The 22,026-nt window shown below is 36.3% G+C and overlaps 2 protein-coding genes across 4 annotated transcripts in view; one reads left to right on the forward strand and one right to left on the reverse strand.

The window, feature by feature from the left end:
• The window catches only part of LOC136041790 (17S U2 SnRNP complex component HTATSF1-like), a 109,877-nt gene that overhangs the window by 17,288 nt on the left and 70,563 nt on the right, over positions 1 to 22,026 (reverse strand). For all 3 annotated transcript variants that reach the window (XM_065726547.1, XM_065726554.1, XM_065726562.1), the window contains 2 exons: positions 11,886 to 12,088; positions 1,311 to 1,480 (listed from right to left, as the gene is read on the reverse strand). In XM_065726547.1, coding sequence (XP_065582619.1) covers positions 1,311 to 1,480; positions 11,886 to 12,088 — 373 coding nt within the window. The remainder of the gene's footprint in view (positions 1 to 1,310; positions 1,481 to 11,885; positions 12,089 to 22,026) is intronic.
• Positions 5,687 to 10,794, forward strand: LOC136041825 (lithostathine-1-beta-like). Its single transcript, XM_065726606.1, has 3 exons — positions 5,687 to 5,837; positions 7,363 to 7,578; positions 9,545 to 10,794. Exons 1-3 carry the CDS (start codon positions 5,786 to 5,788, stop codon positions 9,841 to 9,843), a joined length of 567 nt encoding a protein of 188 aa, XP_065582678.1. The 5' UTR covers positions 5,687 to 5,785; the 3' UTR covers positions 9,844 to 10,794.

Genomic DNA, 22,026 nt, shown 5'->3' on the forward strand with positions numbered 1-22,026 from the left:
ACAATGAGCCCCTTCCGAAGTTTATACAATCACCCTTTCTATATAAACGTTATATGCACCCAGGGCTTAACTTACAACCCTTGCCCTGGGGGCTGTGGGAGGGGGTTGTCATCTTCAAATACATAATTTCCAGAACTTTCAACTACGTTGAACGAAATGACTATCTAAAAAATTGGATTGGATGTGTTTGAAGGGATGGTGGGCGTAAGAGGGGGGTTAGTTGCCCTCCAATCACTTTCGACTATTAAAAAGGGCACTAGCCGTTTCAATTTCCAATTGAATGAGCCCTTTTTGAATTTTCTACGGCAAGTCCTTCGATACGAAGTACCCTGGTGCCAAAAAGAAAACAACAAAAACAAAAAAAAACATTGTGCCACATTGCTCTTTACTTAGGCAGCGCTGTTGCGCTGTCTATAATGAGAAAATTACAAATAAAAGCAGCAGGAGTATACCTATATATTACTGATTTGCTATATTGATAACTGTCTCTAAAATAGTTGAACCTGCATTTAACGGGGCCTCATTAGCCCTTCCTGTGATAAAAATCGCAGCATAGAAAATCACTAATTTAGAATTTCGAGGAAACAGCTTTATTTTACTACTCAATATGCAGTAGACACATGCTGTTTCTCAGCCTAGCGAAACAAAGCTCTTTCAGTGATGAAAATCTATTATATAGAAACCTACTAAAATTGACAAGACTCAAACGGACCTTAATGGGGTTTTAACAGTCGTTGTTTTAAATGAAAATCATAAGGAGAGATGACAAAAAAAAAAATGGCGATAAGCATTGTTTCATGAAGTACTACCGTTTTGATAAGTGTCGAAACGACCTCATTTACAGCTTTCTAAAAAAAACTATATTCCGAAATTAAGAAAAGAACTTGAAATAATTTTTAAGGGCGAAACTCTGGAGTTCACGGCGCCCACAGACATCTTCAACATGGACACTGATTCAGCTTTGCAACTATATCAATGAAATGACAAAAAACGGAAGTAGTACAAGTTTTGTTTTTCTTTTTTTCTATGCGTTTGTTTTTTGGGAAGGGGAACTTTTTTTTTTACTTCTTATACTGTCATGTTTTTTTTAGTATGTTGTTTTGTTTGGCCTAATTCGGCTTATAAAAACTTCATGTCCGATGCTACGTCGTCTTTTGAAATACCTATGAAACTTGTTGCATGTGAAGCAAGAAAATTAAATATAGTAATTAAGAAAAAAAAAGTTAATGACCTTCCTAAAAATCATGAGCAGCCAAAGGTTTCAAATAAAGCCAATTAATTTCAGAATAAATTTTTCAAAAGCAACGTACTTTTCTTGCTTTTTCTTCAGTTTTTCAAGGTCCTTTTTCTTCATCTTTTTCGGCTTCAGAGCCGGGTCATATTCACCTTTCAATTGAAATTTTGCTCTCTCAACCCGCACTTTGTGTCCTCTTATTTCAGAACTATCTAGAAATTGAAGAGCCAGAGGGACAGATTCAACCTGCAAAACACAGATGGCTGCACTTGGGAAAAAACACTGTTCTGTCACGCGACGAAAGAACAGAAAAAGAAAAGATTTACAGATCAAATTAAAGTAAGAAAAATCTTCTGAAAAGTAAATCCTGTTTTTAAAAATTGCTAAGAAATTAGCGATTATGACAGGTTTTTAAAGCAAAGCAAGACAAGTAAGATAAAAATTTATTTAAATTACAGTTCATCATTAAAGTCAAAAAGTGAGTAAGCTGGTTGAAAACATCAATAAAACCAGCTAAAACCTAAAACGTACTATTTTACCTTTTATTCATAGCATCATCATCAAAGTTTATGCTTAAAAGAAAATTTCTAATTGCGTTATTCAGAAGCAAATCAGGTGGAGGTTGCAATAATATATTCAGCAGATCTTAGTAGATTTCTAGGATCAACTGCAATAGCCTTTATTTAATGTTAGGATTCATTTTAGAATCGTACTGTACATGTATGACCATAGACACTTCTTTCGAAAATGACCTATTCCACTCCTAAAAGTCTTCTAATGAGTTCAAATCGAGTTAAACTGTGTTCAAATCAGCAGAAAATATTTACAGATGTCAAATTACTTCTTCAAACAGGTAGAAGCGACAAGAAATGATTAGATCAGAAATGTTTGAATGTCTCAAGCTCCATTTCATTTACTGAAGACCCAAATGAGGCTGAACTACTGAGCTACATACGTTTTTTATTTAGTTAAATAATTCTTCAAAAACACTTTTGCAAAAAAACCTTCAAAACAGCAATAATAGAATGTCCATTCAATTTAATTGCGCAATGCTAATAAGAGCCAGACTACAGAAAAAAACAACAACAACAACAGCGAGAATTCAAAGTAATAAATTCTACTTCAAGGTCAACGTATTTGGGTAAAAACAAATGTCGGGTAATGAAATGAAAAATAACGACTAATATACTATCCAACGGCAACAATCTGTTGTCTCATTGAAGAAAGAGTTAACTCGCATTCTTTATAGTTAGTGTAGCACTCTACAGCATTTCGATTACAATCTGTCTTGGTTTGAAAGAAGAATGCGGTGGTGAAAGGCAGACAGGGGACACTTTCGTCTCAAGTCCATGATACAATATCTTAATTTACTTTTTACCAGAACACTGATCGTAACTACAAATATAACTGTAGAGACAAGACTATAAATATTGTTCGAATCGATATCTAAATTTTTAAGACAACTATGACCCTCCTGTGACTTGTTTACTCAAACAATACAGAAGTCAGATAAAATAAAGCTCGTAATACAAGAAAAAACTTCTCAGTAAATTATGTTGCTGAGAAGCCTTAAAGTAAACGTGCCTTACCCCTTTGCAGGATAGCTCCATAATGTTTTTGAGGAAATATTTTGAGGCAAATTCGTTATATAATGAGAATAATTAATTCAGCAAGATCTCATCAGATTAAAACAAACATTCTTGAGGAAATTAGTACAGTAAATTTCAGACAGTTTAATAATGGAATTCGAGATCTTAAAAATCATTTGAGTCTCATTGTTGGCTGACCGTTTCAAAGACAAAGAGCCCATTAGCGAATTTCCCAAGGACCAAGGGGAAATCCCAAAGAAACTTTGATAAAAATCGAAAGGTGATGTTAAATGTGCCAACAGTTCGAAAAGCAAACGAGGAGCTAGTTTAAAAAAATGTATACTCTCTTACTAATTTTTAAATTAAAGCGGTGTTTATTCAACGTATATACGTCATAAATAATATTCATCCTGTGTCGGCAATGTTTTCAAAAAAGGCGGGTACCACAACAAAGAGCTCCCAAAACACTTTCTATTTATATCAGCTTCACTTAAAGCTGAATATCTTTATCTCTGGCACAGAATGGGAGAAGCTAAATGTTTTTTTTTTTCAGGAGAATAGGTTTTGGCGTTTAATTTTCTGTCGTTTATTCGAATCTCTTCTCGATGCTCTACAAGTTATGGCAAGACCACCCGACCATTTTTAAATAGCTAGGTCACACAAACTTAAAAAAAAATTATAATGGAAAAGATAGGGTGATCCTTTAAGGAATCGAATAGCCTTTTAAATGATTGTGTCAATAAAAATGATTTTTAAAACAATACAAACTGTGAGTGTGACACCCATTTTTAAATATGGGGATAATAATAAGTGTTACAGTTACAGAAATACATGAGTGTTACTGGTACTGGTAATATGCCAGCTAGTTGAAAATGTGTTGACGATAGGTTACAGTATTTTTTCAAATATTATATTTCAATTAGGGACACCCAAATTGGCTTTAGGAAGAAAAAGATAACATAAAAGGCGCTAAGCTATTTGGCTTCTAAGATTAATAACAGTTTGGATAATGAGTACAAATTAGCTTAAGTTCTTATAAATTCTTCAAAGGCCTTTGATAGGATCTGTTTTTTCCTAATCAATCTACACACATACGGAACCTATGAAAAGACTTCTTGATTTTGAAAAACTTTCTATCTGACAGAAGCCCATATGCAAACGTAATGACTACTCCACGAATAGGGATAACATATTATGTATTATACCAAAAGAATCGCTTCTAGGTCCTTTACTTCTTTGTAATATAAAAAACGATTTACGTAGCTCAAATACAGGTGAAAGTTCCTGTCTTGCTGCCATGATAACCAAATTGACAAATCTATATGAATATATATATATATATATATATATATATGTATATATATATATATATATATATATATATATATATATATATATATATATATATATATATATATATATATATATATATATAGATATATATAACATCATTCGCTAGTGGCTCAACATTTGGTCACATCTAAGAAAAAAAGCAGTTTTACTAAGAAATAATAGTGGTTTAACTCTTTTCAACTTATTAATTTTTGGTTTAGGGCTAATAGACTACATCTTTATTATTAATAAATGAAAATTTATGGCTTTCAGTAGATTTACTAATTATTATCCTTGATGGAAAAAACATATGTTGTATCTATTAAATATTTAGGGGTCATCGAATATGAGAGTGCCTTTCAATGATCATGATGAGAATATTACCACATAAATTAACTAGAAATTTTGGAATTATGAGGACGCTGAAGATTTCAACTAAGCGTTCCATGGATCCTGTATTTTTGCTTATACATCCTTGTCTTCTATTTACCATGGCTTTGAGTGGGCTATAAATCCAAGCGTTAAAGGGAAGTCCCCACACATCACATTATGAATTATTGCAGTCGAACCGTAAAGGCCCAAACCCGAAATGGATCATAATATTTGCTCGGGGAAAGCCAGACTACTATTACTACTAAAAACTCCTCGTGGCATTAGGGCGCTAGGACCGATAATATACTTTGTCCCTATCCTGCGAAATTTCGAAACTGGCAAAGGCGGTAAAATGAAGAACAGGCAATAAAAGGTCTACAATTATGGTTAACTAAGAAGATGTATAATCAAGAAATCGTGATACAGATAGTTCATTAGGCTAAGAGGTACACCGGGTTGAGCCTTTTCCAAAACAGACTAGCAAAGCGTCACCCACTCCCCCAATAGAAGTAAAGTTAAATGGTTTTCCTAGGAAATACATTCAAAGCAGCAAAGCCCAATCCCGACAAAAGACAACCTCCTCACATACATTACCCCATAATTAGAAACCAAGGGGCGAGAATAAAAAGAATGAGTTCGCAAAATTTCGAACTAGATTCTGAACTAATACCCACAGAAATATTTAGCTTTTTATTCTAAGGAAGATTCAAGAAATAATTCTATGCACCAAATCTTTGGCTCAAACTAGTACTTGACTCTTTAGATTTCTAAAGCTTGCACCGTTCTATTTTTTTTATTCAAGTATGTTCACGCACGTATTCAGGATCACGTATTATGGTATGTTCTAGCAAGTTTGTTTTAGTTTTCACTGTTCTATATATTCTACCTAGTATGATTGAACAGAAGTCTTTCCTTTGGTACATACGCGTAAATTTTCTTCATCTAAAATAAATTTTTCAACCCAGGCTTTCCCAATATATACTCCAGGACCAAGCAATTCAGCTCCCTCATAAATATTTCCTTCAAATAGAAAATTGGCAGCTTAGCATTCTATATTGTCAAAAAGTAAACATGAACTTTGGATGAAGTGCCATAACATCAAACCTTGTCTCGTTAGTAATGAAGACAGAACAGAAAAAAATTGACACGCGGTATGTTTACATTTCAACTTGGCATCTCTCCGGTGAATGCTCAGGGCAAACGCCCAGGACATAGGAACAGTTTCATTTCAATATCCAGCCATTCCGTATTATCACTAATGAAGAGCTGTATATTCTTACTGATTGGATTATTTCTTTCTTTAGGCAACGGTAGGAAGAAAACTCATTTACAGCACTTTTTAATAATTAAGAAATTGCACCACTAAAAATGGGACAAACAAGGAAGAAAAACGACTTTGTGCACCAATGTAAGCATACTTGTTACGTAGATCTAAAAATAGCAATCATCGTATGAGAAATTATGCTGAATAATTCGTCATAAAAAAGGAATCCAAGCGAAGATGTATACGAACAAACAAATAGTAAACTTGTCCAAAGTGTTACTTATGCTATAGTTTAGTGTTTAAATTTTTAGACAGTCAGTAGTATTGAGCAGCGCAAATAACCCTTATGAATATATTTCACGAGAAAGGAGAGGACAGACCGAATGTCGAGCTCCAGAAGCTTACGATTTATTCCAATGTCCATGAAAATATAGGAAGATAGCACTTGCTTAGTTTTGAAAGGAAATCAAAATGTTTCAGTAAAACCTAGTCAGGAACTGATCTTGTCCATCTCGGTAAATACTGGTGCACCTTAACGACAAGTAACTGTCGATTGCTGATAAAAAAAAAAAAAGCAGGCGGTGTTTAACAAGATTACGGATAGATTACTTGTCGACAGCGAAACGTGCAAAAATGAATTAAAACCCTGAATTAAATACTCTAAACTAGGAAAGATGCTGACCTGTGTGACAGGCATAAAGAGGTCCTGGAATTTTGACAAGTAGGGTTTCCTTTTAGAAAAAAAAAACGATTGCATAAAAAATTAACAAGTAGATGAATATAAGCTTTAAACAGATTTGCAAAGAGGCTTAGCCCGCTACAGGACAAAGCTGCAAAATATAAAGTCTGGGAGAGGCTTAGACTCATTGGCACTGGCTGTAATTGGATCGATTAAAAGAGACATAAATAGAAGTTTACCAGTAAAAATATGACATGATTGTTATTTTTCTCATTGAAAATATTTTGAATTAGCATAAATAATGAAAATGTTTCCATGAATAAACGACAATCCATTGTCATACTAGTTACTATACTGTAAGCTGTTTACTCCTATCTAAAAGTTTTATTAAGTGCTGTGTTTCCTGAAAAAAAAGACCGCAAATGATAGGAATGGCCTTTCTTCTTATTGTTCACAAAGATCTTCCATGAATAAACGACAAACCACTGTCATACTAGTTACTATACTGTAAGTTGTTTACTCCTATCTAAAAATCTTATTAAGTGCCGTTTTTCCTTAAAAAAAAACAAACCGGCAAATGATAGGATTGGCCTTTCTTCTTATTGTTCACAAAGATCGTCCGTTTGGCCACTCATCTGAGGAGGCACAAAAAGCAGGTTGTACCCGAATGAAGTGAGAAGAGGACAATTGGAATTACATGGAAGGGGGTAAAGAGTGAACATTTGAGAAAATTGAAGTGAAGGAACTGTGTTAGCCTCAGGTGGCTTGGGGCTACAGTGAGCTGTTATTAGTATTAGTGGTAGTATTTTCAACAATATAGTCTATGTGACAATAAAAGCAGTAAATATTGCAACCATTTTATGATTTTTAATATAATCTGGCTTTCAATTAGGTGTTGTTAGACCAATAAAACCTGGCACACAACGTCGATATATATGTCCACCAGAGTTCGTCCGACTAGGCAACGGTTGTTATTACCTGAGCAGCCACATCAGCACCTGGCAAGACGCCCATTTTTCGTGCAAAGAGAGGAATTCCACTTTGCTTAGTCTTGACACAAAATGGAAAGACCGAACGATGAGGAACTACTTGAACAGGGCTGAATTCGGTAAAGATAAAATTTGCTTTTTTCAGGAAAAAAATTCTAGCTCTTGATTATAAAAGCCAATTCTTTGGCTTCAGTTGCAGAGTATTCCAAAGTCCCTTCAGAAAGGGTCTAAAATAAACAATTCAACTATTAATGCAACAAAATGATAGTACATTGGTTTTATCGCTTTAAATTAATTTTTTTTTTTACCGAACACAGTGAAGTTGCTAAAAATGCCAATCATTCATTTCAATAGCTTTACACAACATAATCTCCCACTTCACAATTACGCATCTTAGCTTTTGGGATCCTTTTTTTTAATTTTTTTTAAAGCTGTAGTAAAAAAGCTTCCCTTAAATACTCCAAATTTAAGAAAAATGGCGCAAAATTTATTGCTGTGCGTACTAGGGAACGGCACGGTAGAAAATTCCCTTACTGCCGAATATTTTGACGTTTAAAGGCAAAGGCTAATTTTTCAACTCAGCCCACTTTACACATTGGAAGATTTAAATATATAAACTTATATCATCCAAAAGCTAATCTAATTAAATTTTTAGTGGTGCAGGGCGACTTTAGGGATGCCATTTTTATAACATTCCTGAAAGGCATTAAATTTCTTTGCATGACTTACAGAACAGATTTCGTCTCATCCTATTGTATGAAAAGCTGATAAGCTGTGAAATCATTATCTATAAAGAATTAATTCGTTTTAATTAAATATATTTTACTCTTCTTTTATGTATTTTCTCACAAATCTTCGTTTCCTCACGCTTTCCTTTTAAATTTTTGCTCTACTTCCTTTTTCCTTTTTTGTGTGCTAAAGATGAAGATATGGAACACTACTGCCTAAGTAGGCATTTGCCAATTCAGAAGAATAATTGCTTTCTTTTCAAGATTTTATTGAAAACAAAGAGAAAACTAAATCTCAAGAAGAAGAAAACCGGGAAATGGGTCCTGGAAATTGAAAAGGAAAAAACAAAATATTACTAGTAAAGGTATTTCAAGCGGAAAGGATATCACGGTTTCAATCAAGAAGGAGGGGAAAGGGTAAAAAGCAGACCCAAAATTTTGTGCGAACATTTTAGAATTTGCAGCTGTGTTCTTCAAATCAATATTAGTTTGGAGGGGGAGGGACTCATCACCCCACTGCATGCAAGTACACTTTTTATTGAGTAATTTCGGTGCTCTCATAGATACTTCAATAATTCAGGTTGTAGTTGAGTAATTAGAGATGTCGTAACTTAGGTGCCATATTTAAATATGACAACAAAAAAAGACAAGCAGAAATAATATGCAGTGAGAAAGAGACAGGAAGAGAGGGGGGAAGAGAAGGAGGGTAAGGTTGGGAGAGAAGCAGAGGGAGAGAGGGATGATATATTTACAAGACCCAAAAGAAAAACAAGACGATGTGTTTCAAAGTGATTTTGAAAAAGGATAAGAAAAGAAGTAAAGCTCCCAAAAGAAAACTAAGCTGCGTAAAAGCTGGGTCGCCTATAGCAATGGGGCAATATCGGAACATTTCATCCAACAGAAATCTAATTGTCTTTGAAAGTACTTAGCTTTGTAAATTCAGTTTCACAAGAGGAGTAGTGACGGTACAGAAGAAGAGGAACACATAAATAAAATTGATCAAGTATACATTGTTATTGAAAGAAAGTAAAACCACAGAACAAGCGTTGTTAAACTTAAGATCAAGAAAATTATGCCAGTGGGAAAAAAAACTGACAAATAACAGAAAACACAAGCTTTAGAAGTACCCTAAAATTTCAATTCGTCATTAAAGTAAACATTTAAGTTGCCGTTCCTGCCCTTCTAAACCATCACTGATTTTACAAAAGTTTTTTTTTTCTTATTTCTTGGTAGATTATTTTGTTGGTAGATTATTTCTATGATTTGAACTGTCTTTCCTTTATTTTCTAAATTAATACTAGTAATTTCAGCATGAGCAGTAATACGATCATTTACCATTAACACTTTTCTTGTTTAGCCCGCCTTGAACGATGGATTGGTGGTCTCTTTGATTGGTCTCGTCAACAATGGGTTTGGGGTGCTCAAGGAGCACCGGTCTCCTACCTGAATTTTGGTCAGCTCGCACCAGTAAATGCTATGAATTGGCACTGCATTTTCATGGATCCACTGCAAGAATACAACTGGAACCACAAGCTATGTGTTAAGCGTCTCCATTACATATGTGAAACGTCACTGACAAAAGTCGGATCTTCAAAAAGGCATAATCCATTAAGAAATGTTACAACAATGACAACTGCAACTAGGAACTTATCATAGCCTTCATCTGCTTCTTATCATTTAGTGATTTGGGCGATTACTTCTCCATCTCTCACTACTTAGAGCTTCTTCTGTGACTTAAGTTCAGCAATATCGTAAATCTGAACCTTTGAAGGATTTGTAAAATTCCTGTAGAAGTGTTCAAAAAACAACAATAAGTTTTTTCCTCTCCTACTTATGATGTAATATAAAGTTTTAAAGATAAGTAAAAAAGAACGCGAAAAAAAATGCTAAGTTTTAAAAGGTATAAAAGCCTTATTGGATTGAAGTGACAAACTACATTCGGCAGAAAACTAATCGTTGAAGTTCCATTGATTTCAACATTTGTAGAGAGAGAGCTTGTTGATTGGTTCAGTGCAATTCTGTGGCTCATGGCCTAATTTTGAACTATTTGTATAACAGTGTTGTAGTTTGAAATGCTTGCATAACAATAAGTTCCAAATTGCTGAAAAGCTATTTTAATCTTTACAATGATGGAAGTTGTTAGAGATATATGATCAAATATGTAGCATAGTTTGCTTAGCCATATGGGGGGGGGGTCAAAGAGGTAATTCTTAAAAATAATTATCAATATTAAAAGGTCATTGAGGGACAAAAGCCAAGACTTTGACAAATCTAACAGGAAAAATTTATGAGGTATTAAACCATCACAAAAGCTTATACGAAATACGTTTTACTTAAATGAGGCAACGTTTTCAAGTGTGCCAAGTTCATGCTCATATCTGCTTGTGCATTCAAGAGCCAAGATCTAATTCGTAGATTGATCAAGACTTTTAAGTAGTTACTGCAGTGCTTTAGAGCCAGATGATCTCTATTCATAGCAACAGTAAGCCAGATCCACTTGGTTTTGTTTTGGTTTATTATTCTCAGGTTTTACCGTAACAATTATGCTTCTTGAAGCTGATTTTATACTTGAAGTTGATATTAAAATCATGTGCTGTTTCTTTAAAATCATTATCAAAACAGAGGAATTCTACTTTAGTAACGAAGCAGCTGAAGCATACATTCGTACGTTACTTTTCTAGACTCGGCCCATTCCAGATAACTGGAAAGAAATAATGTTTGTAAGAATAGCAAAAACAAACGTCAATAAAAAAAGAAAAGCTTAAATCAGTGCATTCTGAAATTTGTCTGATTTTTTCTTCAAAAAGGAGACTTTCTCTCTAAGCCATTTTAATAGTAAAGAATAATTACCGGGCGGCACTTAATGACTTTTACAGCCATTGTAGATTAAAAGTAACTAGCCCAAGAAAGTTTTTCTTAAATGTTTGAATTTACTTTTGTAAAGTTTCTTTACTCTCCTAAACAATTTGAAAAACTATAAAAAAGAAAAAAAGATCGAGATACAAAGTTTTATTGAACATCGATGATATTGTTATGAATCTTCTCAACTATTCTTGTTGTTACGAATCGCCAATTTTCAATATCATATCAAAATGATATTGACGATATGGCGATATGATAATATCATATCATATCGCCAATATATATCATATCAAAATGTGCAATCAAAATTTCAAAATCAAAATGTGAATTGACATGTTTGTTGAAACTTTCTTCAGTGTTTCTTTTTTTTTTAATTTAATTTGCTTCAGCTTATTTTTTTTAGAATTCTTTGCCTGACTTATGTTGGGATTTTTACTCAGCTGCTATGTATGCTATATTGTTGATTAATACAGTGCTGCGACGATATATACAAGGCGATATACAAGGTGATCAGAAACTGTGATTTCTCAGAAAATGAAAACTGGATACTGATTAAAAAATGTATGCGTAAAAAAACTACGTTAAATTGCAAACACATTAAAGTGTATTTCAGAAAAATTTCAAAGAAAAAAAAAATATCTTGTTCTTCTAGTTTAAAGAGAATCTGCCAAAACAATATTGTACAGCCTGTCATCTATGCAAAATAATAACAGATGGCATGATAAAATCCAAACTAATAGACATTATACATTAGGTTTAAAGGTAAAATAGGAACGAAAAAAGTAAAAAACAGGACAAGGTAAAAACGTGGCGAAAAATTGAAAATTGAAACATACCTTGATGTAGTCACACAGGGCGTCCCCTTTAAAATTGCCTTCTTTGTCCTTATACATTTTGATTTTCCATTTGTTGGTTTTAAGTTCTTTTGCAACAAGTCCACATTTTGTCATAAATTCAATAAACTCCTTCTCGGACATGTCCAAAGGTAGGTTACTGACATAGACTTTTGTATTCTGAGCATCTTCAATCTCAAACCAAGCTGAAAATAGATCTTAGATAATTTAAGCTAAATATTACACACTTGCATTCATGTGAGACTTGAAAAATAAATGCAACATTGGTACGAAGGGCCTGAGAGGGGAAGGCAAAATGAGAACTATCACCCCAAGGGCTAAAACTATCTATAAGAAAAAACTGCGAAATGCTTTAATATTCAATTTTTATGTTATTTTATACAATTGACACTCGACACAAGGGTGTCTATATACGAACCTTAATACTCTCAGTTTAGGTGAAGGTATGCTTGAAGGGGTTTCAGGGACTTGCGCCATTTGTGAATTATGCTAAAACATGTGTCAGTTTTGGACGTTTCCGTAACAAAATCAACCCTATATTTGTAATCAGAAGGCTTGGAAACCCTTGAAAATCATTTTTAGTGAATACAAATTAGAAAGAAGTGGGTAAAGGTCTAAGGATCTCACTTGGAGCCATTCAATCATTCCAAAATCAAAATGCTTGGATGACTGGTCATACTCAGTGATTCCATGTTGGGCCCTAAGATCATACAGGTTGATCATGCGCGTAATACTCTGATTTCAACAATAAGTAACGACGTCCGTCGTTAGGCGTCACCTTAGCACCATCAACAATACAGTTGGAAAATCCTTGCATTAGGCCTACTCAGGTTTCAACAAGGTACAGCCGTGTCCACCTTTCCATTAAAAAAGAAAAATGAGAGAAGAGATAAGAGGGTTGAGGGGGAACAGATCTAAGAGCCTCATTTTAGGCTCTTAATTATACAGATTAAATATTGAGTGGGAATTCCCTTTGGGCCTTACAATCATACAGACTAAAATTTTTGTATTACTCTGATTTCCACGTCTGTAAGATATTCCCCTTTTTTCCACTAAATAATTTTCCACTTTTAAACTAATGTGTGCATAACCCATATTTTATACCCATTATCAATTTAGGGCCCTTTTCCATGAGGCTGGACTTAACCTGTTCTCCTTGAAGGACTGTTTTTGGATCTTTTCGTTTTACTGCTTTCGGCTCTTAATACAAGCACTTATACTATTAATTTGTGACCAAAGGAGGAACTCCCTTGTTCCTATGACCATTCGTTCTATACGATGAGGCCGAAAGATCGAAATTAATTAAAGAACAACACTTGGGAGATATATCGCTCTTCCTGAAAGTTCAGGCGCTGAAAAATTTTTGGCATTCAGACTAGGGCCAAACGAAAAGTAGGACGGCCTTAGATGAGGTGGGATATGGCCATAAAAAAAGTAGGAACTTCATTGGAGGGAGTAAAGAGTAAAGCTATAAGCAGGATAATGTGATAAAGCTATAGCAGGATAAGCAGGATAATAAGCTATAAGCAACATTTGAAGCTGGGTGTGGATTAGAGGATCGTAGGGTCAATGGCCCTCAGTTTTGACCTCCAGTCAAGGAAATAAGAAATCCTTGAACAATTTTAGTAAAATGTAGTTTCTACGCTATTTATGGAAATTTACTATAAGCTTCATTTTATTTTGAGCGTCTATATTGAAGTAGTAGCCGCAGATTTTCAACCAACAAGCTCTGACCCCAATGTACCAACTTCGGCTTAAATCAAACCACGCTTGTGAAATATACTTTTTGCATTTGTTTTGTTTTTATTGTTTAAACGATATTTATGACGATTATTTCATCATCGGGACCATTCTTTAAATGATTCCTGAACGATCATGAGACAAAAAATAAAAATAAAACATGTTTGTGAGTGCAAAAGAGAAAGTTAAGGGACAAAACAACCTGACTTTCGAAATATGGTTCTAATTCTTCTAAAAGCAAGGGCACTCCGAAAAACGGAAGAAAATTTGCTAGACATTTTCCAGAGAAATTGCCAACGGATTATTTTGGGTACCTGACTGACTGACCGTATTTCAAACAGTAGGCTGTACGAAAAGTTTGGTCTAATCCCATTTTCTAGGGCTATAATGAAAGAAAATTGAGATGGCTAAGGCATGTTCTGCGGGTGAAGAATGACATATTGCCCTTTTCGACCAACTGTCTAGACTAAATCGAAAGCAGATTGTCCTTGGTTTGGTTGGGAGGGTGTCATATGGAAAGATTTAAGGGAAATGAGAACTTCCTGGGAGGGTCAAAGAGGGAGGCTTTGAATAGATTGGGATGGAAGAGGAGCGTGCGTAGCTGTGTTGGCCTCAGGTGGCTTGGTGCTGCGGTGAGTTGTTAATTGTAGTAGAAAGCGTGACAAATTAAAGACAAATCGGAAAAAATAATGAGAATATGTGAACAGCACATCGCTTATTACTGAATCAACGCTATTGCGTTGACTATAATAGATAACACCTAAACCTATGGGTGTGAAGGATGTTTTCTGTCCTATACAAAAACAAGAGCTAAGAACTCATATGGCACTTGTGACGAGGCAAGAAGAGCTAAGAGCCAAGAGCTCATATGGTATGAGCTCTAACAAAATTCTAAGAATCAATAGATTGATTTAAAACGAAAATCAGAGGCTTAATGCTGGTCAGGATTTAAAATAAGAACTCTGAGTCACGATGTCCTTCTAAATATCCAAATTCATTAAGATCCGATCACCCACTCGTAAGTTATAAATACCTAATTTTTTCTAATTTTTCCTCTCCCTTTAGCCCCCCAGATGGTCGAATCTGGGAAAACGACTTTATCAAGTCAATTTGTGCAGCTCCCTGACACGCCTATCAATTTTCATCGTCCTAGCACGTCCAGAAGCACCAAACTCGCCAAATCACTGAACCCCTTCCCCCAACTCCCCCAAAGAGAGCGAATCCAGTACGGTTACGTCAATCGGGTATCAAGGACATTTGCTTATTCTATCCACCAAGCTTCATCCCGATTCCTCCACTCCAAGTATATTCCAAGAATTCCCCATCCAGCTCCCATCAATGTCAAAAGATCTGGTCGGGATTTGATATAAGAGCTCTGAGACATGAATTCCTTCTAAATATCAAATTTCATTAAGATCCGATCACCAATTCGTAAGGTAAAAATACCCCAATTTTCACGTTTTCCAAGAATTCCGGTTTCCCCCTCCAACTCCCCCCAATGTCACAGAATCTGGTCAGAATTTAAAATTAGAGCTTTAAACCACAAGGTCCTTCTGAATATCAAATTTCATTAAGAACTGGTCACCCTTTCGTAAGTTACAAATACCTCAATTTTCAAAATTATCCCCCCCCCCCAACTCCACCAAAGAGAGCAGATCCGGTCCGATTATGTAAGTCACGTATCTTAGACAGTTTTTTATTCTTCCCATCCAGTTTCATCCTGATCTCTCCGCTTTAAGTATTTTCTAAGATGTATGGTCCCCCCCCCCAATGACGCTGGATCCGGTTGAGATTTAAAATAAGAGATCTGAGTTACGAGGTCCTTCTAAATATGAAGTTTGATGAAGATCTGATCACTCCTTCGTAAGTTAAAAATACGAAATTTTTTCTAATTTTTCAGAATTAACCCCCCCCCCCAATAGAGCGGATCCGTTCCAATTATGTAAATCACGTACCTAAGACTTCTGCTTATTTTCCCCACCAAGTTTCATCCCGATCCCTCCAATCTAAGCGTTTTCCATGATTTTAGGTTCCCCCACCCCAAATTCCCCCCAATGTCACCAGATCCGGTCGGGATTTGAAATAAGAGCTTTGAGACACGATATCCTTCTAAATGTCAAATTTCATTGAGATCCGATCACCTGTTCGTAAGTTAAAGGTACCTCATTTTTTCTAATTTTTCAGAATTACCCCCCCCCCCCCCCCAAACTACCCCAAAGAGAGCGGATCCGTTCCGGTTATGTCAATCATGTATCTAGGACTTGTGCTTATTTTTCCCACCAAGTTTCATCCCGATCCCTGCACTCTAAGTGTTTTCCAAGATTTTAGGTTTCCCCCTCCCAACTCCCCCCCAATGTCACCAGATCTGGTCGGGATTTAAAATAAGAGCTCTGAGACACGATATCCTTCTAAATATCTAATTTCATTGAGGTCCGATCACCCGTTCGTAAGTTAAAAATACCTCATTTTTTCTAATTTTTCCGAATTAACCCCCCCCCCAACTATCCCAAAGAGAGCGAATCCGTTCCGGTTATGTCAATGATGTATATAGGACTTGTGCTTATTTTTCCCACCAAGTTTCATCCCGATCCTCCACTCTAAGTGTTTTCCAAGATTTTAGGTTCCCCCTCACAACTCCCACCCCAATGTCACCAGATCCTGTCGGTATTTAAAATAAGAGCTCAGAGACATGATATCTTTCTAAATATCAAATTTCATTGAGATCCAATCACCCGTTCATAAGTTAAAAATACCTCATTTTTTCTAATTTTTCAGAATCACCCCCCCCCACTACCCCAAAGAGAGCGGATCCGTTCCGGTTATGTCAATCATGTATCTAGGACTTGTGTTTATTTTTCTCACCAAGTTTCATCCCGATCCCTCCACTGTTTTTTCCAAGATTTTAGGTTTCCCCCTCCCAAATCCCCTCATTGTCACCAGATCCGGTCGGGATTTAAAATAATAGCTCTGAGCAGGCACGTACGCAGGAATTTTTTTTCGGGGGGAGGGGGCAAAACCTTCAAAACAGCAGACATAAAGTAGCACTTTTTTTAGTAATGCAAAAAGCACGTATATCGGAAAATACAGATTAAGTTTAATCTGTAGTATTGTAGCGGATGGGGGGAAGAAGACTGAAGCCTCAAAGGTACGCTTTAGGCTCAGGTTATGTTCATAGCGATTTAGAACCAGTGATTAATCTATCATATCCCACTGAAAGGGAAATTTTAGGGTTAACAGTGCTATATGGGTGCTGTGGGAGTAGTTCTTCTATTGCAAAAACGTAGATTTTAATGAAAAATGATAGTTTCCAAAACTGATCAATTAAAAGCTAAATGCCCTAATATCAAGGATAATTCTATTTTGCTGTGAAAGCAAACTCTCTTTACAAAAAAAAAATACAGTACAATTGCTAATTACTACAAAGAGGGTAAAAAGTTAGACAGAAAATGGGTTAATAATTGGGCAGTGACTTGACCGGATAATTACATGCTGTAACCCCCCGCCCAAAAAAAAAGGCTTCACACATGTATCTAGATTCTTAATAAATGTCCTACTTTTGCCAGAAATCCCAAGAAACCATGGGGAAATTAAACATTTTACAAAATTTCGGGAGGGGGGCGAAGGCCCCCCCCCCTGCATACGTGCCAGGCTCAGAGACACGATATCCTTCCAAACATCAAATTTCATTAAGATCTGATCAACCGTTCGTAAGTTAAAAATACTTCAATTTTTCTATTTTTTCCGAATTATCGGGTCCCCCCCCCAGATGGTCAAATCGGGAAAACGACTATTTCTAATTTAATCTGGTTCGGTCCCTGATACGCCTGCCAAATTTCATCGCCCTAGCTTACCTGCAAGTGCCCAAAGTAGCAAAACCGGGACCGACAGACAGACAGACCGACAGAATTTGCGATTGCTACATGTCACTTGGTTAATACCAAGTGCCATAAAAAACTAAAGCTATATATTATTGCTCTGTACAATAGCATTTGATTCTCCCCCCCCTTCAAATAAAAATACACCATGGTCATACCTTTGTCTAGACCATGCAGCTGGTAATATTTATCTTTTTTATGGCACTTGGTATTAACCAAGTGACATATAGCAATCGCAAATTCTGTCGGTCTGTCGATCCCGGTTTTGCTACTTTAGGCACTTCCAGGTAAACTAGGACGATGAAATTTGGCAGGCGTATCAGGGACCGGACCAGATTAAAAATTGAAGTATTTTTTAATTACGAACGGTTCATCAGATCTTAATGAAATTTGATGTTTGGAAGGATATCGTGTCTCAAAGCTGTTATTTTAAATCCCGACCGGATCTGGTGACATTGGGGGGCGGGAGTTGGGAGGGGGAAGCCTAAAATCTTGGAAAACTCTTAGAGTGGAGGGATCGGGATGAAACTTGGTGGGAAAAATAAGCACAAGTCCTAGATACATGATTTACATAACCGGAACGGATCCGCTCTCTTTGGGGTAGTTGGGAGGGGGGGGGGGGTTAATTCTGAAAAATTAGAAAAAATACGGTATTTTTAACTTACGAACGGGTGATCAGATCTCAATGAAATTTGATATTTAGAAGGATATCGTAACTCAGAGCTCTTATTTTAAATCACGGACAGATCTGGTGACATTGGGGGGGGGGGTTAGGAGGGGGAACCTAAAACTTGGAAAACACTTAGAGTGGAGGGATCGGTATGAAACTTGGTGGGAAAAATAATCACAAGTCCTAGATACATGATTGACATAACCGGAACGGATCCGCTCTCTTTGGGGTAGTTGGGGGGGGGGGGTAATTCTGAAAAATTAGATAAAATGAGGTATTTTTAACTTACGAACAGGTGATCGGATCTCAATGAAATTTGATATTTAGAAGGATATCGTGTCTCAGAGCTCTTATTTTAAATCCCAACCGGATCTGGTGGCATTGGGGAGGGGGAGTTGGGAGGGGGAAACCTAAAACTTGGAAAACACTTAGAGTGGAGGGATTGGGATGAAACTAGGTGGGAAAAATAAGCACAAGTCCTAGATACATGATTGAAATAACCGGAACAGATCCGCTCTCTTTGGGGTAGTTGGGGGGGGGAGTAATTCTGAAAAATTAGAAAAAATGATGTATTTTTAACTTAAGAACGGGTGATCGGATCTCAACGAAATTTGATATTTAGAAGGATATCGTGTCTCAAAGCTCTTATTTTAAGTCCCGATCGGATCTAGTGACATTGGGGGGAGTTTGGGGTGGGGGAACCTAAAATCATGGAAAACGCTTAGATTGGAGGGATCGGGATGAAACTTGGTGAGAAAAAATAAGCAGAAGTCTTAGATACGTGATTTACATAATTGGAACGGATCCGCACTATTGGGGGGGGGGTAATTCTGAAAAATTAGAAAAAATTACGTATTTTTAACTTACGAAGGAGTGATCGGATCTTCATGAAACTTCATATTTAGAAGGACCTCGGGACTCAGATCTCTCATTTTAAATCTCAACCGGATCCAGCGTAATTTGGGGGGGGAGTTGGGGGGGGAAGCGGAAATCTTAGAAAATACTTAAAGCGGTGAGATCAGGATAAAACTGGATGAGAAGAATAAAAACCTGTCTAAGACACGTGACTGACATAACCGGACTGGATCTTCTCTCTTTGGTGGAGTTGGGGGGGGGGGGGGGTAATTTGGAAAATGAGGTATTTGTAACTTACGAAAGGGTGGCCAGATCTTAATGAAATTTGATATTTAGAAGGATCTTGCGCTTTAAAGCTCTAATTTTAAATCCCGACCAGACCCTGTGACATTGGGGGGAGTTGGAGGGGGAAACCGGAATTCTTGGAAAACGTGAAAATTGGGGTATTTTTATCTTACGAATAGGTGATCGGACCTTAGTGAAATTTGATATTTATAATGAATCCATGTCTCAGAGCTCTTATTTCAAATCCCAACCAGACCTTTTGACATTGGGGGGGGGGAGTTGGAGGGGGAAATCTTGGAAAACACTTGGAGTGGAGGAATCGGGATGAAGCTTGGTGGATAGAATAAGCAAATGTCCTTGATACGTGATTGACGTAGCCGTACTGGATTCGCTCTTTTTGGGGGAGTTGGGGGAAGGGGTTCATTGATTTTGCGAGTTTGGTGCTTCTGGACGTGCTAGGACGATGAAAATTGGTAGGCGTGTCAGGGACCTGCACAAATTGACTTGATAAAGTCATTTTCCCAGATTCGACCATCTGGGGGGCTAAAGGGAGAGGAAAAATTAGAAAAAAATTGTGGGTGATAGGATCTTAATGAATTTTGATATTTAGAAGGACATCGTGACTCACAGCTCTTATTTTAAATCCTGACCGGCATTAAGCCTCTTATTTTCCTTTTAAAGCAATGTATTGATTCATAGAATTTTGCTAGAGCTCATACCATATGATCTCTTGGCTCTTAGCTCTTCTTGCCTCGTCACAAGTGCCATATGAGCTCTTAGCTTTTGTTATCTCTTCCGCCTGACAGTTCAGATATAAGATGTACAGCAAAAAGGGGCCGAGGAGGCGACAACTATATCTTTCAATAGAAGGTAATTTTAAATAGTGCCAAGTTATAATCCTTTTGTATCATTGCGCCAAAATATTTTTTTTTTCTCACTTAGAGAGATACAATCTATAAGAACAATATGAGAATCTAGGAATTTTTTGACGATAAACTCTAGTGTAAAGAAAAGCTCTCTAAAGAAAAGGAGGTAAAAGATGACACGTTGAAGAGTCACGTTGAAGGAGGTAAGAGATCAGTCCACGTTGAAGAGTCAACAGTGCAAAAAAAAATTGTTATGCTCTTTATACACAAATAACAAATCTCATTAGACTGATCTCGCAACGCTATATTAAAAAGAACACAGTATAAATTATTCATATTATCTTAATTAATAATAGCTTTGGGTCAGCCAGGGCGTTGCCCAAAACACGAATTTAATTCAAAACCGGAATATTGTTGCAAGTTCTTTATATGGCAAAGGGATTAGACATATCATTTCAAGTTAAATAGATTAGTCACTAGACCAGAACAGAAACTTAACGTATTATCAGAAAAAGATGTCCAGTTTTTCTGGCACTCTGACATTAGGTTTACTTTAGGGTACACTAAATCTCAAGTACTATACAGGGTGTCAAATATATCCTGACACAACTACAGATTAAAAAATCGTAGTTTGGTCACTAGACCAGAACAGAATTTTCTCTAGGTTTCAGACATTTTTAACTTTCGATGGAACTATTTCTTTAAAGAGTTGCCGTTTAAATTTTAAAGTTGGTTCAGAACCATCGTTGAAGAGGCGCCAGGGCTTTATATAGTTGTTAAACTTCCACTTCAATGGAATTAACTAGAAAATAGTACAAATTTCGAAGAACCCTTGTTATTACTACAATAACAATGTCGTTCAACCAAAAGCCAATCGACCATCAAACGTTTTCCAGTGCAAGTAAGAACTGGATCCAGCCCTATTTAAACTAAATAATAAAAAAAGCCTAAAACAGTATCCATCTGCAACTTGGAGAATGTTGATTGATTTATTTCTCCTTTTTTTAACGAATAAATGAGGGTGAAGAGGTGACGTTAGGTAAAGACAAAATTGATCAAACTGATAGCTTCATCTGCTGCCTAAGTAGCAAAATTGGTAAAGCTCGTGGACGGAGTGAAGATATAAGAAGTGGAATAGTCAAGCCGCATAGTGTTATTTCGCACTAAAAACTTTGGAAGAATAGGAAGATGAGTTTGCGAACTAAGACTACAATATTGGAGGGCATAGTTATGACAGTGGTCGAGAGTGGCTCTGAAGACACCAGCGCTTCAAAAACCTGAGAAAGATTTGTTAAGCGTTTTCCAAAGGAATTATCTGAAGGTAGTTTTAGGTTCTCGTTTGACTAGCCTTACATTAAAAAGTAAGCTGTACGAAAAATGCAGTTCAATTCTCCACTTTTTTGAGCTATATTAAAAGAAAGGTTAAGATGGCTTGACCAAGTTTTACAGATAAAGGATGACAGATAGACAAAGATTGGGCTTCTGGGCCATACATCTGGGGCATAATAAAAAGCAGCTCTTCCCAGAATGGGAAGGGAAAAGGTAGGAAGAAAGGGCTGGGGAGGGGTCTGGGCTACATAGGAAGGAGGGGATGAAGAGTTAATCTCAAAATATAATGGAATGGAGAAGGAGTGTGCACAACTAAGTTGGCCTCAGGCGGCTTGATATTACAGCAAATAGTTAGTAGTAGTAGCAGCCTTATGTTTTGATCATTATGACAAATGGTATAAAAATTAAAAACTAGTGGCTTTTTTGCTACTGAAGCTTGATTGCTAATTCTTCGACTGCAGGCTCATCATCAATGTGCTTCGGGATTAAGCAGGCACCACTAA

This window comes from Artemia franciscana, chromosome 2 (assembly GCF_032884065.1).
Source record: "Artemia franciscana chromosome 2, ASM3288406v1, whole genome shotgun sequence".
In the NCBI taxonomy this organism is placed as follows: Eukaryota; Metazoa; Arthropoda; class Branchiopoda; order Anostraca; family Artemiidae; genus Artemia; species Artemia franciscana.